Source organism: Chenopodium quinoa, unplaced genomic scaffold (assembly GCF_001683475.1).
Source record: "Chenopodium quinoa cultivar QQ74 unplaced genomic scaffold, ASM168347v1, whole genome shotgun sequence".
Lineage (NCBI taxonomy): Eukaryota > Viridiplantae > Streptophyta > Magnoliopsida > Caryophyllales > Amaranthaceae > Chenopodium > Chenopodium quinoa.
Window position 1 is genome coordinate 962,143 of NW_018745065.1, and position 16,879 is coordinate 979,021.

Consider the following 16,879-nt stretch of genomic DNA (forward strand, 5'->3'; position numbering starts at 1 on the left):
TACGCTCACCCGATCGGGCGCGCCTCTTCCTTGAGGGTCCTTATGCGCACAGCCGCCCGATCGGGCGTATGCTTGCCCGATCGGGCCCGGTCTTCTTCTTCGAGGCTTGGATTTTGATTGGGCTTAATTCCTCGGCCCAATCTAAGTTTCCTCATCGGGTCTTGATTAATCGATCCAATAGCCCTGGTATCTCATACCGAGCCCTTAATCATTGGTTCTCACCGATCCTGGGCTTTAAGAGTGGCCGTGTCCTTCTAGCTTCCGTAGTTGATCCATAAAAACCCGGGAAAATACTCTAAAAGTGCAATTTCCTGTAAAATACAACTAAAACTACGAAAAAACTAGAAAACACAAATTAGTAATAAAAGTGGCTCTAAGGAGCCAAAAACACTACTAATTATGACCGCGGGACGGGGGTAAAACACTATATAAATTGGATATGTCATAACCCTAAGTAAGAAGCAATGTCCAAAGACACTTGATGAGCAAGAAAGTAAGGATGAATCAGATCCCATATGCTTTGCTTATTGGATCGATCATGTAGGCCATGATCTGTACTAGGCCAGATGTATCGTATGCCTTGAGGGCTACGAGCCGATATCAATCAAAACCGAAGAGGCGCATTGGACTGCGGCCAAGAATATCCTGAAGTACCTGATAAGGAACAAGGATAAATTCCTGGTATATGGTGGCTTAAAAGAATTAGTTGTTGAAGGTTATACTGACGCAAGCTTCCAAACATACAAAGACAATTTTAAATCACAGTCTGGATATATGTTATGTCTAAATGGAGGAGCATTTAGTTGGAAGAGTGCCAAGTAGAGCACAACTACAAATTCTACAACTGAAGCCATGATGAGTGTCATTTATGGCACTCATTTGATGAGTATTTAGCTTGTTTTTACCTTATTTTCAAAGCTTTCTTTCTTAATAAATGTTGAGTTTTATGTTTTTCCTCTCTATTTTACCTCTTCTCTCTTATTTTGTGTTTTTATGGTTTTTCTAGTATTTTCTCTTTTATTTGTTCTTTTTTTCTTGTTTTAGTTGCCATTATTTTATTATAGATTTTATAGATTTAGTTTTCATTTCATTCTAGTTTATTTTCACATTCATTTCATTTTTCTTTCCTTTATTTTATTTCATTTTGATTTCTTTTATTTTTTTGACTTTTTTCATTTTCATTTTAGTTCTATTAATTTTGTTTGTTGGTTTTAGTTTCCTTTTACTTGATTTTCCCCTTAGTTTTATTTGTGTTTTGTGGTTAATAATCAAGTCATGTTGTGCATTTAGAAGGCTGCCCTTCTCACGGGCATCACCTCGAGTGCACCGATGATAGGGATGCTCGGGAGCGCAGACAAGTCGCACTCCACCACTCACGCACCTCCTTATTTCCCCAATTCACTAACAACTACAACAACTCCTAGCAGCCTCGACATCACCCAAAATCTGCCACCAACAGCAGGTCGCTGCCTCCCCTGCTCCATCAGCCTTGCCACCATTTCGTACCACCTGTGCACCTCCTTCATCATCGCAGTTCAGCACCCAAAGCAGCCCTGCTGTAGCTCGCTGCAACAGCAACCACCACCGCACAAATCACCTACCAATACAACCTTATACCAGCAACGCTGTTCTAATTGAACAGCAGCTCGCTGCCCTTACACCAAACCAGCCGCCGCAGCTCCTATTTCTGCCACAACCGCAACCAATTGCACCTCCTTCTACCTCCGCATCCCGCAGCTAGTAGCCATGAAAATGGTGCGCACGCGAAGACCCTTTTATGCGTGCGCACCACAACACCCCGCAGCTAGAGCTAGCAACCTCAAGTATGGTGCGTGCTTGAGAACCCAGCTGTGCGCACGCATCAATGGGCTTAATTTGAGCAATTGATTTTGATGGAGCTTCGGGCTGTGATGGTGTTTGATTTGTGGGTGATTAGGTGAGCGAAGCATGGGATTATATCCCAAAGAAGAGCAGCCAAATTCGAAGTCCACTGACTTCTTATTTTTCAACTTGGTTTTTGTTTTCAATACTTTTTAATTCTTCTTTTTATTTTCTTTTCATTTTCTATTTCCTTTTTACTTTCATTTTGTTTTCTTATTTTATTTTTATTTCTTTTCCTTTTCTTTTATTTTCCTTTTCTCTTTTATTTTCTTTTAAATATAAATACCCATTTTTGCGTTAGAAAAAAGGAGAATTGGAATTTGAATTCATATTTTTAGCTTAGGTTGAGAGCTTCGCTCTCTAGTTTTTAGGGGTAGTTTAGGAGTAGTTTTAGAGAGAGAAAGTGAGGGATTTTAATGGTGGTTTAAGAGAGAAGATCCAATGGTGACAATTTTATTGGAGATCTTCTTAATCAATTAATGAGCATTCCACACTTTATCTCATCTTTATTGCTTTGTTCAATTTCATGTTTGTTTGTTTTAATTTTGATGTTTGATTCTTTATAGTGTAATTGTTCTTGATATTTTGTTTATTCTTGATTTCTTTAGTTGTTTGTTGATAGGTGATGTTTCTTGAGTAGTTGTTTGGCTAGGAATTGGGTGAAACTTGTATGATTGATTGATTGTGATTAATTTGGGAATTGTGTTGGTTCATTGTTGAGATTAAAGTGATTAATGAAGGTTTGCATGTGTGTAATTCGATTTGGCCTTGAGAATTATGCTAGATTGCATAGTAATTGCTAATGACACGACCAATTTATTTAGGAATTGCAATTATTGATTGGTTTGGATTGTGATTCTCTTAGTTTGTTATGCACAGTGATCCCTAGATTAACGATTAGGATATAGCTCTTTGATTCCAATTGATAGCTCTTATCATTAGTCTTCATAACCTTTGGTTGGCATTCTCTTCTCAAGTTGTTGCAATTGTCATGAGTACTTATTGATCCCCATTCCTAGTGTTTCGTTAGTTTGATTGTTTGTTTTGTTAGTTGTTAGTGTTACTTCTTACCTTCGATTTTGACCTAGCTTAGGCGCGTAATTGAAAGTTCTTGAACATTACTGTTCCTTTGGGTTCGACCCTTGACTTTCCTCTATACTCGTATCTAGGTTTGTTAAGTGTTTATAAATTTAGTTTAACCGAGGGAAGATTAGATAATGACCTAGTTTTCCCCTCGTCAAGCCAAATACTTGGCAGCTGCTAAATCGACTAAGGAGGCAGTCTGGATTAGTAAGTTCATTAGTGATCTTGATGTTGTACCCTCTATTAAGGGTCCAATAGCCCTCTATTGAGACAACAATGGAGCTATTGCTCAGGCTAGAGAGCCAAGAGAACATCAGAAGATCAAACATGTCACGTAGTGATTTCACGTGATAAGAGAATGGAAATCAGAGGGTGAAATCAGAATTTGTAAAGTTAGAACGGATGACAATGTAGCCGCTCCACTTACTAAACCTCTACCTTAAGTGAAGCACAACAAGCACGTTGAGGCAATGGGAATCAGGCATGTTGGATATTGGCTTTGATTTCCCTGTTTAGTGTTTTAATAAATTTTTGAACATTTTAATGTAAGACACTAAGGTGAACCATTCAAGTTTTGGAGTAATTTAATTTCATGCAATTTTATCACTCCGTTTCTATTTAATTGTGATCTCAAATTAAATATTGAGTCCATTCGATTATGAGAATATTAAAAATAGGGTATCAAGATCAGTCTTAGATAAAGAAACACCCATTATGTGAACATTGAATATTATAATCGAAAATTATCCCTAATCGAGGTCATTTTAATGATGGATGATTAATGACCTCTTGAGATTAGTGTGTAGTTTGATTTAAAGAACTGTTTCTTGTGCTACAAGGACATGTTTGTCACCAATCATTTGCATAGGTATTGGTTTAGAAACACACTGGATCGACCTATGAGAATACTTTAAGAGATTTAAAAATCGTCACAAGTATACTTCTCATTATAGCTATCGAAACCTCTTTCCTCGACCATGAGTATTGTGAGTTCTCTTGTTTGAGTACTAGTATATTTTGATGTTAGTCAAACATCTTCCGTACATGGTAATTATAACGACAACACTCGGACGGCTAACTCCTCTTAGTAAGAGAAGCTGACATTACAAGATAAGGAATGTCCCCCTACTAATAATAGGGAACATGTTTTTGTTGTTTACAAGGCCTTTCGAAGAGCGAGATTGTGAAAAAAATGCATGGCCGTGCTCGGATGGATTTTAGAAATCATCTGTTAATTAACATTCAAACCCGGATTTCGAGAAACACTTCTGGACGTAATAAGGATGACGTGCATTTCGTGTCATTGCTCGCCGCCCTGCTTCTATTTGTCTAGACGTGATCCAAGCGGGTTCAAGTGCCTGAAGAGAATATCTTCCAAAACAAATACGATTCCCCCGACAAGATATTCCCTTCATTCTTCCTCTATGTTGTTTACAGAATTTAGTTCTTTAGGGTTATGGTTGATGCTTTTTGGAATTCCACCTCTACTACAGAACCGGACGTGAGAGTTTCTTCTCATCCAGCTCCTCGAGAATGAAAAAAGAAAAATTTCATTTAAAATGAATATTTTCTTTTTATATAATTAATATATACATGTAATAATACGCTGAATAAATACACTGAATAAATTCTTTTGGATTCACCTAGGTTACTAGATATTTTTATTTGCGAAAAATCTTACCTTATAGTTCATGAAGAGACATTAAGTGACATAGGAAAAAGTCTATACACTAAAAGAACACTTGTCCGGAAGGACAAGTGGGAGATTGAAAGAAATGGTGTCCTTCGAACAAGTGTATCATTTCGATAGAGGGTTCGGAGCTATTGGAAAGCTATTTATTCAGTAAGTTCAAGTGATCGGAATGCCTAGGAGGAGGCCGCTTCCGATTTGTCATATTAATGCATAATTAATATTACAACTTAATCTTGACTGAACCCTTCAAGTCACACCCAAGAAACTAACGATCCAACACGACGAATTAATTCAGAAGTTTTCATTGCTTTAATAAATTAAATTTAATAAAGTTGATTTAATTAAAAAGCTGAAATTTCATTAATAAAATAAAACAAAAATTACATTATTGATGGAATTCAAATAAAAGCTTAATAAAATTGACTTTAAATTTAAACTAGTCTAATAAATTGAAAGTTAAGCAATGCTTCAATCTTTCTTCTCTTTCTTTGCCCTTTTCCAATTTTTATCTTCATCCTCTTCATCGTCCAAGACTTTAGCTAGTAGGCATCCTTTAGAGGACCTACAATCAATTTTAGAGTAAATGGTTTCTCCCTTAACTAGGACTCCATGTTTCTTTTCTACCCAAACCTTCTTTTCTAAAGTGTCAGCTTTTCTTTTCCCTTTACCCTTTGTAGAGTATTTCTTCTTAGGCATCACAGGGGTTTTAAATTCAATTTTTTTCATCCAAGCATTCCTTAACAGGAATCACTTTGTCACCTAGACGATTCTTCACATTAGTTCTACTCTGATTTTTCTTCATGTCCTTTGTAGGCTTATTAAGAAGCCATCTCTTCACATCATTGGGTAAGGAAGGAGGAACCTTTTGGGTAATCACTTCCCATAAAGGCCTAGCACTCCAATATGTGTCAAATTTCTCTACCTTTTGTGAAACAGGGAATTCATAGGGACGACGGAGATCCCCAGAAGGAATTGTTTAAAGTAGACTGTACTGCCTTTTTACCCTGCAGGGATAATAAAAAGTCATCTTGGTTAAGTTTGGAAGACGGCAGAAGGGTTGCTTGTTGACACCAACCATCCTCTCTATTTTCCACCATGGGGATGACACACTTGATAGCAAAGTTGCCAGAAGCAAAGACTTTATTCCACTCATGGTGCCCCATCTTAGAGAAGATATTGGGTTTCTTCCATCAAGACTAAGCATAGTCTCTCAAACAATTAATGGCATTGGGTTTCTTCCAGATTCAATTTGCTCCAAAACAATTAATATAATTGCTTGACCCTCATTAGTTCTACCACTAGTGAGAAAATATTGGTTAAGCATGCAAAAAAGAAAATCCCTTCTTCTATAAACATGAAAAGATTCAGAATAAGGTCTATCAAAGTAGTGGCGTGCAAATTCTTTTAGATTAACTAAACTATCATCTACAATATTTGTTAGATCTCTGTCTCTTAAATTAAAGAAGCGCTCAAAATATTTATATTAATATTCATTTACTCCAGGGATTACCGCAAGATCTAATAAAGGGAAGCCTAGGATGGCACCAAATTCTTCTGGTAAAGGGCTAATTTCATCACACCCTAGTCTAAAACAATGTGTATCCGTGTCCCAATATTCTAAGGTGGTATGAATAAAATTGATGAGTGGCATTTATGCCATGATTAAGGTTCATTTTGATGGTCATTTTCCCACATTTGCGGCTTGTTTTCATCCTTTTCTTTGCACTTAGTTCCCTTTCCCTTTATGCATCTTCTTTCCTAGATTTTGCCCTTTTTCCTACTCTTTACTTTGATTTCCATGCTTATGCTTTGTAGGAACCGGGGTCTTCGAGAGGAGGAAGCTAAAGTTCAAGGAGAGCTGAAGAAAGCAAGGTTAAGGAGAGGTTCGGCCGAACACCCTGAAGGTGCGGTCGAACCAGGGTGTGGCCGAACCTACTCCATTGTCCAGCCGAACGCATAGGCAGTGTCAAGTTGCATTTTGGCAATTTTGCAAGAGTGGTCGAAACTCAGAAGTTTGACCAGACCAGGATCAGGGGAGTTCAACCGAACCTACCCATAGTTTGGCCGAACCTACCCTGTAGTCCGGCCGAACCTTCCCAGTGTTCGGTCGGACCACTCCCCTACTTCAGCTAGCTGTGTATGTACTATATAAGTCCATTTTAGAACGATTTGATGTAATTAGATTAACTTAGTTTAATTTGCAGCATTTTTAGCTTAATCTTGAGAGAGATACACCATTAGTCTTCATTTGGTAGAGAGAGAAAGTGTGGATTTCTTCATTGATGAACTTGGATTTTGAAGAACAAGCTTGTTTAATCTTTTGTAGATCTTCAAATTCAATTAATGAGTAATCTCTTACTCTTTCTCTTTACCTTTGCATTTAATTTTGTTTGTTTACTTTAATTTTCCTTCTTTGCTTATTAATCATGTTGATGCTTATTGATTTGGTGATTGATATTATTTTCAACATGATTTGTGAGTAGTCACTTAGCCAAGGGTGTGGGGATGGTATAGTTGCTAATTGTTCATGCTTATAATATTGGTATTAAGTTAATTGTGATTAAAATCTTTGCATTCTTGTTATTCTTTGATCTTCTTGCAATTGCACATTGTTGGTTGCTTAAAGGTGAATCTTTACTAACAAGGAACGGAAGTCGACTTAGTTAAGGTTCATTACTATCGATTGTTCTTTGATTACACCTCCCAATATATGGTTCTAGTGTGGAAACATAAAGGCTATGTTAGGAGAAGCCGATTAACCTCGAAAGGTGGTTACATTGGACCTTGTTTCGATATTCATGCATGTTTAGTTCACCATTGATTTGCTTTTATGTTATTGCATGTTCAAGCGGCATCTAAATCTACCAATTTCCCTTGATGTTTACTTATATTGATTTTAACTCATTTTACTCTTAGTTTAAACCCTTAGTCATTCCTGTTCTTTGTCTCGAGATATCTTAAAGTCTAGTGCCATATACTTGTTTATGTGCTTCTTCCTGTGGTTCGATCCCTCTTCTTGCCATATACTTGTATTATATAAGTTAAGTTGAGTGTTATAAATTGTATTTTATTTAGGTGTAGTCGTCTAACAACACGATTATTCCTTCATCAAATTGGCGCCGTTGCTAGGGAGATGGCTTCCATTGCTATTTCATTGCTTATTTGAGACTATCTCACCTTTTTTTTGTTACTGTTTGCTACTTTTGTTACTTGTCAGTGCTTACGTTCTTCTTAGCTTTGTTATATGAACAGAGGTCGAACCCGCTAAAGGTCTTTGGTTCCCATCGATCTAGAGCTAGAGAGGTCTTTAACCCTACTTCGAAGAGAAGCAAGAGCAAGGAGTAGAAATTCTCACACCCCAACGAAAGGAGTAAGAGAATTAGAAGATACTCCACCCTCTTCACCCTCAAGTGAAGAATTAGATAGCCCTAACTCATCATCAAGTCCGGAAATCAACCCTTTCTCAACCTTTAAGTTCGTGAGTGAAGAAGGTCCTAAAATGAGAGAGAATACACCTTTGAGTCTTCTTAGGGCTCTCGAAGCCTTTAGAGCACAAAGTGGGATCTTAACTCCTACTATTCAAGCCAACAATTTCGAAATCAAGCCCAATTTGATTGCTTTGATAGAAAGGAAACAATTTTTGGGTGGGAAATTTGAGAGTCCTCATGAGCACTTAAAAAAGTTCGAGAGATATTGTGACACAGTAAAGGTCAATGGAGTGACTCAAGAATATATTTGCCTCAAGATGTTTCCAATTTTCTCTAATTGGGAGAGGACTAGAATGGCTAGAGAAGTAGGTGCCCCCTAATTCTCTCACAACATGGGACCAAGTGACTATGGCTTTCTTGAGGAGGTTCTATAACCTTAGGAAGTCCGCCGAGACTCAGTATTCGATCCAAGGCTTTCTCCAAAAGACTGGTGAGTCTTTAAGTGCAGCATAGGAACGATACAAAGAACTTCAACGTCAATTTCCACACCATGGGATACCAAAGTATCAACTCATTCACAATTTCTATGGAGGTCTCACACCTCAAGGAAGAACAAGCCTAGGCGTCGCGGCCAGCGGTTCAATCATGAACAAAGGAGAGGATGAAGTGGAATGTATTATAGAGGAGGCCGCAAAGCACTATGATGATTAGTATGAAGGAGAAAGGGATACTACTTCTAGTAGGGGTGTTTATACATTGGAGCAAGCCAACGAAATCAACAACCTCTCTACCCAAATCTCCAAAATGACCAAGCAAATGGACGAATTGATGAAAGAAAGGTCCAATACTCATGGCAATACCTCCCCTTCATCCAAGGGAGGCAATGGTATGACCACTTCTTCCCCCTCTTCTTACAATACAATGCCCCAAGGATGCATGTTTTGTTCTAATTGCGAAACCTATGATCATGATACCTCCCATTGTGTTTATGCTTGTGAAGTTCAACCCCTTCTCCATGAACATGATGATAATTTGGAAGATGTCAATGCTATGAATTTTGCTCCTAGAATGGGGAATGTAGGGAACTTTAGGCCAAACTCCAATCGATTGGGGAATTGTAATCAAGGTGGAAATCGTGGTTGGAACCAAGGTGGTGGTGGTTATGATAACCAATACCATGGTGGGGGAGGCCCTTCCAATTTCAATGGAAGAGGCTACTCTAACCAAAGGGGGTATGGTAATCAAAACCAACAACCTAATTCCCGATACCATGACCATAAAAAAAAAATTTCGGTGATCAAGGTAACATGGGAAACAATCAACAAAGCAATGTTCCTAACCAAGGCACCGGAGGCAATAGGGGCCAATATGTCTCTAACTATGCCCAAACTAATAGGCTTCCGTGTTTCCATCAACCCCAACTTCCTCCACCTCAACAACCTCTTCAACTTGAAGCCCCTCCAAATGATCCCGTGATGGCTAAGTTAGATGCTATAATGAAAATGCATGAAGAGGATAAAAAGCAAATTAATGCTCACATGAAAATGCTTGAAACCCAAATTGCTCAACTTGCATCTAATTCATCTTCTTCTTCTACCATTCCAAGTCAAGGAGTCAACCCAAAACCTTTGTATACCGTGACAACTAGGAGTGGAAAGGTAGTAGGGAGTGACCCTTTAGTTGAGGAGGAACCCCAAGTGTAGGTAGATTTAGAGAATGTGGGTGAGAGAACCAATGAGCCATTGAGTGTTGAGAAGGAAAAAGATGTTGAGGTGCCAAAGGAAAAAGAAGCCACCCCCTTGCCCAAATTCGCTAACCTAGAGATGAAAAGCTACCCTTTCCACAACGATTTGTGAGAGCTAAGCTTGATGCCCAATTTGGGAAGTTTTTTGATGTCATTAAGAATTTGCATGTTTCCGTTCCTTTTGTTGATTCTAAAAAGCAAATGCCCCACTATTCCAAAATTTTGAAAGACCTTTTAAGTGGGAGAAGGGAGTGTCAAACGGTGAGCTTGACCGCCAATTGTAGTGCAATTCTTTCTAACAAACTTCCTACAAAATTAAAAGATCCAGGTAACTTCTCCATCCCTTGTTCTATTAATGGCATTGAGTTTGATGAAGCCATGTGTGATTTAGGAGCAAGTGTGAGTTTTATGCCCTATTATGTCTACCAAAAGCTTAGTGTAGGAACCCTTTCCCCCACTAACATTACTCTCCAACTAGCGGACTGTTCCATTAAGTTCCCCATGGGAAAAGTTGTGGACATTCCCCTTAGGGTAGGAAAGTTCACATTCCCCGTGGTTTTCTATGTGCTAGAGATGGATGAGGACGAGAGGATTCCTATAATTTTGGATAGACCATTTCTAGCTACTTCTAGAGCTATTATCAATGTGAAGGAGGGTAAGATATCCTTGAAAATTCACAATGATTCCATTGAATTTGATTTGAATAGTGTCATGCAACAACCCTCCTCAAGTGGTGAATGCTTTAAAGTAGATGTTCTTGATACCGTGCTTAATGAATTTTCTCGCTCCCACTTGCATGCTCCTAATGATCCTCTTGAAAGTGTGTTGTTGAATGAATCCAAGATAGGTACTCACAAAGAAGACATACAATTCTATGAGGGATTTGCTTGAAGAAAGCAAGAGGGTTTGCAAGGAAGCGAGCATGGAAGAAGAGGCTCCTTACATTCATGACCTCTTTCAAGTTGAAGAAAGATAAGAGAGCCCCAATGGTAAGGGAGCACCAAAGGTAGACTTGAAATCTCTACCTTTTGACTTGAGGTATGCATTTCTTGGTTCCGATGAGTCTTTCACCGTGATTGTCAATTCTAACCTAACGGAGGAGTAAACCTCCCTCTTGATCAATGCTTTGAGAAAACAGAAGACACAACAAGAAAATGGCTTGTTTCCGACCGAAAAGATCCGTCGCTGAAGTTTGGAAATCCGTCGCAAAACAAGTTTACGACGGAATTCCGTCGTTGATTTCCGTCGGAAAACAGTTGGTAGGAAAAACATGTTTTTTCGAGGAAAATTCCGTCGGAAAGGGGTATTCTAATGGATTTTCCGACCTAAAATAATCCGTCGGACATTTTTTTTTACTTTTGTGAATATTTCGTCGCAAATTTTTGAGGGAAAAATCCGTCGTTGGAATGACCACAACGACGAAAAATTCCGTCGCAAATCAAGCTTTACGACCGAAAACCATCCCTCGCTGAATATGAAACTTGCGACGAAAATTAATCCGTCGCTAGCTTACGACGGAAAATTCGGTCGCTAACTAGCGACGGATCCAAATTCCGTCGCAAAATACAGCAGATGCCGACGGATTATCTGCCTTTTTTTTCGTCGCGAATTGTAACATTCCGACCAATTTTTTCCTTTTTTCCGTCGCAAATTCTATTTTTCCGACTATTAATATCACTTATTTTTCCGTCGTAAAATTGTTTTTTCAATTCGAACACATTCCAAAAAATTTCAATAATAAAAAATATCATTAATAGTGTATGTTCCTGCACCTAATACCTGTGATAATTAAAATCATAATCGAATTACAAAAATATTAAAAAATATATTTTCACAAAAGCTATATGCTTAAGTAGAACATATCCAAAAGCTACATAATATATAGTAAGTTCTACAAAAGCGGGAACATAATCAAATGCTACATAAATTCAAATTAAGTACATGTCCATACTACATAAACCTAAGCTAGGCTAAAAAAACTACAGGGGTATTCTATCCTCCACTACCCAGGTCATCCCTAGGGTCTCGACGCTGAGACTGAAAGGTGGAATATGTGTCATTGTTGCCGAATCGTCTCATGAAGTCATTCCACCTCTCCAAAGTTCTCCTCTCCATTTTGGCCACTTCAGCTTGAATTCGGGCTTTCATCTCAACTTCCATTTCACTCCGAAGTTCACTTTGTATTTCACTCCGGAGTTCAATGCGGATCTCACTACGAAGAGCCTCAACCCTCTGCTCCATCTGATCCTGCATCTGAGAAACAACGGACGGTGTGTACTGTTGTGAAGACCTAGAAACTCAACCCATCCGGTCGCAATAGTACAGCTCTGCACTTTGGCCAAGTCCCCTCACCTGACCCTTCTTGTTGCGACCACCCACAGTCTCCCAATACAACTCATTAGGACTCTTTTTAATCCCTTGAGTGGTGGCTTCTTCAACTTTCTTCTGGTAGGTCTCCTACAAGAAATACATTATACAATTATATATGATTTTAATAATTACGACCAACATAAGTTACAAGTAAAGAAAATAAACACATAAGTGAATGCGACTTGAGATCACATAAAAGAAGCAAATTTCTAAGTTTATGGGTCCATATCCTCAAAATAAGGCCATTTCAAGCCAAAATGGCTTCTTACATGCCTATTTTCTTTATTTCTTCACTTTTTACCTCATTCTTTCACAAACCATCTCAAATTTAAATAGTTATAAGGTATTATGACTTGAAATAACATAAAAGAAGCATAATTCTAAGTTTATGGGTCCATATCCTCAAAATGAAGCCATTTCAAGCCAAAATGGCTTCTTACATGCTTATTTTCTTTATTTCTTTACTTTTGAACTCATTCTTTCTCAAAACATCTCATACTTACATAGTTATAAGAGATTATGACTTGAAATCACATAAAAGAACCAAATTTCTTAATTTATGGGTCCATATCCTCTCAATGAAACCATTTCAAGCCAAAAACGCTTCTTACATGCATATTTTGTGTAATTCTTAACTTTTGAACTCCTTCATTCTCAAAAAATATCATATTTACATATTTATAAGATATTATGACTTGAAATCACATAAAAGAAGCATATTTCTAAGTTTATGGGTCCATATCCTCAAAATGAAGCCATTTCAAGCCGAAATGGCTTCATACATACCTATTTTCTTTATTTCTTCCCTTTTGAACTCATTATTTCTCAAAAAATCTCATATTTACATAGTTATAAGAGATTATGACTTCAAATCACATAAAAGAAGCATATTTTTAAGTTTATGGGTCCATATCCTCAAAATGTAGCCATTTCAAGACAAAATGGCTTCTTACATGCCTATTTTCTTTATTTCTTAACTTTTGAACACATTCTTTCTCAAACCATCTCATATTTACAAATTTATAAGAGATTATGACTTGAAATCATATAAAATAAGAAATTTTCTAAGTTTATGGGTCCATATCCTTAAAATGAAACCATTTCAAGCCAAAATGGCTTCTTACATGCCTATTTTGTTTATTTCTAAACTTTGAACTCATTATTTCTTATACCACATCGTATTTACATATTTTAAAGAGATTATGACTTGAAATTACATAAAAGAAGCAATTTTCTATGTTTATGGGTCCATATCCTCAAAATGAAGTCATTTCAAGCCAAAATGGCTTCTTACATGCCTATTTTTTTATTTCTTAATTTTTAAACTTTTTCTTTCTTAAACCATCTCATATTTACATATTTATAAGATATTATGACTTGAAATAACATAAAAGAAGCATATTTATAAGTTTATGGGTATATACCCTCAAAATAAAGCCATTTCAAGCCAAAAAGGCTTCCTACATGCCTATTTTCTTTATTTCTTCACTTTTGAACTCCTTCTTTCTAACACCATCTTATATTTACATATTGATAAGAAATTATGATTTGAAATCACATAAAAGAAGCATATTTCTATGTTTATGGGTCCATATCTTCAAAATGAAACCATTTCAAGCAAAAATGGCTTCTTACGTGCCTATTTTGTTTATTTCTTAACTTTTGAACTCATTCATTCTTAAAACATCTTATATTTACATATTTATAAGTAATTATTACTTTAAATCACATAAAAGAATCTTATTTATAAGTTTATGGGTTTATATCCTCAAAATAAAGCCATTTGAAGCCAAAAAGGCTTCTTACATGCCTATTTTCTTTATTTCTTCACTTTTGAACTCACTCTTTCTCAAACCATCTTATATTTACATATTTATAAGAGATTATGACTTGAAGTCACATAAAAGAATCATATTTCTATGTTTATGGGTCAATATCCTCAAAGTGAAGCCATTTCAAGCCAAAATGGCTTCTTACATGCCTATTTTCTTTATTTCTTCACTTTTGAACTCATTCTTTCTCACACCATCTCATATTTACATATTTATAAGAAATTATGACTTGAAATCACATAAAAGATGCAATTTTCTATGTTTATGGGTCCATATCCTCAAAATGAAGTCATTTCAAGCCAAAATGGCTTCTTACATGCCTATTTTTTTATTTCTTAATTTTTAAACTTTTTCTTTCTTAAACCATCTCATATTTACATATTTATAAGATATTATGACTTGAAATAACATAAAAGAAGCATATTTATAAGTTTATGGGTATATACCCTCAAAATAAAGTCATTTCAAGCCAAAAAGGCTTCCTACATGCCTATTTTCTTTATTTCTTCACTTTTGAACTCATTCTTTCTCACACCATCTTATATTTACATATTGATAAGAAATTATGATTTGAAATCACATAAAAGAAGCATATTTCTATGTTTATGGGTCCATATCTTCAAAATGAAACCATTTCAAGCAAAAATGGCTTCTTACGTGCCTATTTTGTTTATTTCTTAACTTTTGAACTCATTCATTCTTAAAACATCTTATATTTACATATTATTAAGTAATTATTACTTAAAATCACATAAAAGAATCTTATTTATAAGTTTATGGGTCTATATCCTCAAAATAAAGCCATTTCAAGCCAAAAAGGCTTCTTACATGCCTCTTTTCTTTATTTCTTCACTTATAAACTCACTCTTTCTCAAACCATCTTATATTTACATATTTATAAGATATTATGACTTGAAATCACATAAAAGAATCATATTTCTATGTTTATGGGTCCATATTCTCAAAGTGAAGCCATTTCAAGCCAAAATGGCTTCTTACATGCCTATTTTCTTTATTTCTTCACTTTTGAACTCATTCTTTCTCACACCATCTCATATTTACATATTTATAAGAAATTATGACTTGAAATCACATAAAAGAAGCATATTTCTAAGTTTATGGGTCCATATCTTCAAAATGAAACCATTTCAAACAAAAATGGTTTCTTACGTGCCTATTTTGTTTATTTCTTAACTTTTGAATTCATTCTTTCTTAAACCATCTCATATTTACATATTTATAAGAAATTATTACTTGAAATCACATAAAAGAATCTTATTTATAATTTTATGTGTCTATATCCTCAAAATAAAGCCATTTCAAGCCAATAAGGCTTCTTACATGCCTATTTTCTTTATTTCTTAACTTTTGAACTCGTTCCTTCTCAAAGCATCTTATATTTACATATTTATAAGAGATAATGACTTGAAATCACATAAAAGAATCATATTTCTATGTTTATGGGTCCATATCCTCAAAGTGAAGCCATTTCAAGCCAAAATGGCTTCTTACATGCCTATTTTCTATTTTTCTGAACTTTTAAACTCATTATTTCTCAACCCATCTCATATTTACATAGTTATAAGAGATTGTGACTTGAAATAACATAAAAGAAGAATATTTCTAAATTTATTGGTCTATATCCTCAAAATAAAGCCATTTCAAGCCAAAAAGGCTTCTTACATGCCTATTTTCTTTATTTCTTCACTTTTGAACTCCTTTATTCTCAAACAGTATCATATTTACATATTTATAATAGATAATGACTTGAAATCACATAAAAGAAGCATATTTCTATGTTTATGGGTCCATATCCTCAAAATGAAGCCATTTCAAGCCAAAATGGATTCATACATGCCTATTTTCTTTATTTCATCCCTTTTGAACTCATTATTTCTCAAATAACATTATATTTACATACTTATAAGATATTAAGACTTGAAATCACATAAAAGAAGCAATTTTCTAAGTTTATGTGTCCATATCCTCAAAATAAAGCCATTTCAAGCCAAAATGGCTTCTTACAGGCCTATTTTCTTTATTTCTTCACTTTTGAACTCCTTCATTCTCAAAAAATATCATATTTACATATTTATAAGATATTATGACTTGAAATCACATAAAAGAAGCAATTTTCTACGTTTATGGGTTCATATCCTCAAAATGAAGTCATTTCAAGCCAAAATGACTTCGTAAATGCCTATTTTCTTTATTTCTTAATTTTTTAAGTCATTCTTTCTCAAAAAATCTCATATTTACATAGTTATAAGATATTATGACTTTAAATAACATAAAATAAGCATATTTATAAGTTTATGGGTTTATACCCTTAAAATAAAGCCATTTCAAGCCAAAAAGGCTTCTTACTTGCCTATTTTCTTTATTTCTTCACTTTTGAACTCATTCTTTCTCACACCATCTCATATTTACATATTAATAAGAGATTATGACTTGAAATCACATAAAAGAAGCATATTTCTAAGTTTATGGGTCCATATCTTCAAAATAAAACCATTTCAAGCAAAAATGGCTTCTTACATGCCTATTTTGTTTATTTCTTAACTTTTGAACTCATTCTTTCTTAAACCATCTCATATTTACACATTTATAAGAAATTATTACGTGAAATCACACAAAAGATGCTTATTTCTAAGTTTATGGGTCTATATCCTCAAAATAAAGCCATTTCAAGCCAATAAGGCTTCTTACATGCCTATTTTCTTTATTTCTTCACTTTAGAACTCATTCTTTCTCAAACCGTCTTATATTTAAATATTTATAAGAGATTATGACTTCAAATCACATAAAAGAATCATATTTCTATGTTTATGGGTCCATATCCTCAAAG

At 35.4% G+C, this 16,879-nt stretch overlaps 1 protein-coding gene across 1 annotated transcript; it reads left to right on the plus strand.

The window, feature by feature from the left end:
* Positions 1 to 10,030: 10,030 nt before the first annotated feature.
* On the plus strand, positions 10,031 to 10,720 carry LOC110709348. The gene has a single exon (XM_021887560.1). It carries the CDS (start codon positions 10,031 to 10,033, stop codon positions 10,718 to 10,720), a length of 690 nt encoding a protein of 229 aa, XP_021743252.1.
* Positions 10,721 to 16,879: the final 6,159 nt, after the last annotated feature.

Bases quoted from the DNA above. Each gene is read 5' to 3' on its own strand.
- LOC110709348 (XM_021887560.1), top strand. From the start codon at position 10,031: ATGCCCCACTATTCCAAAATTTTGAAAGACCTTTTAAGTGGGAGAAGG.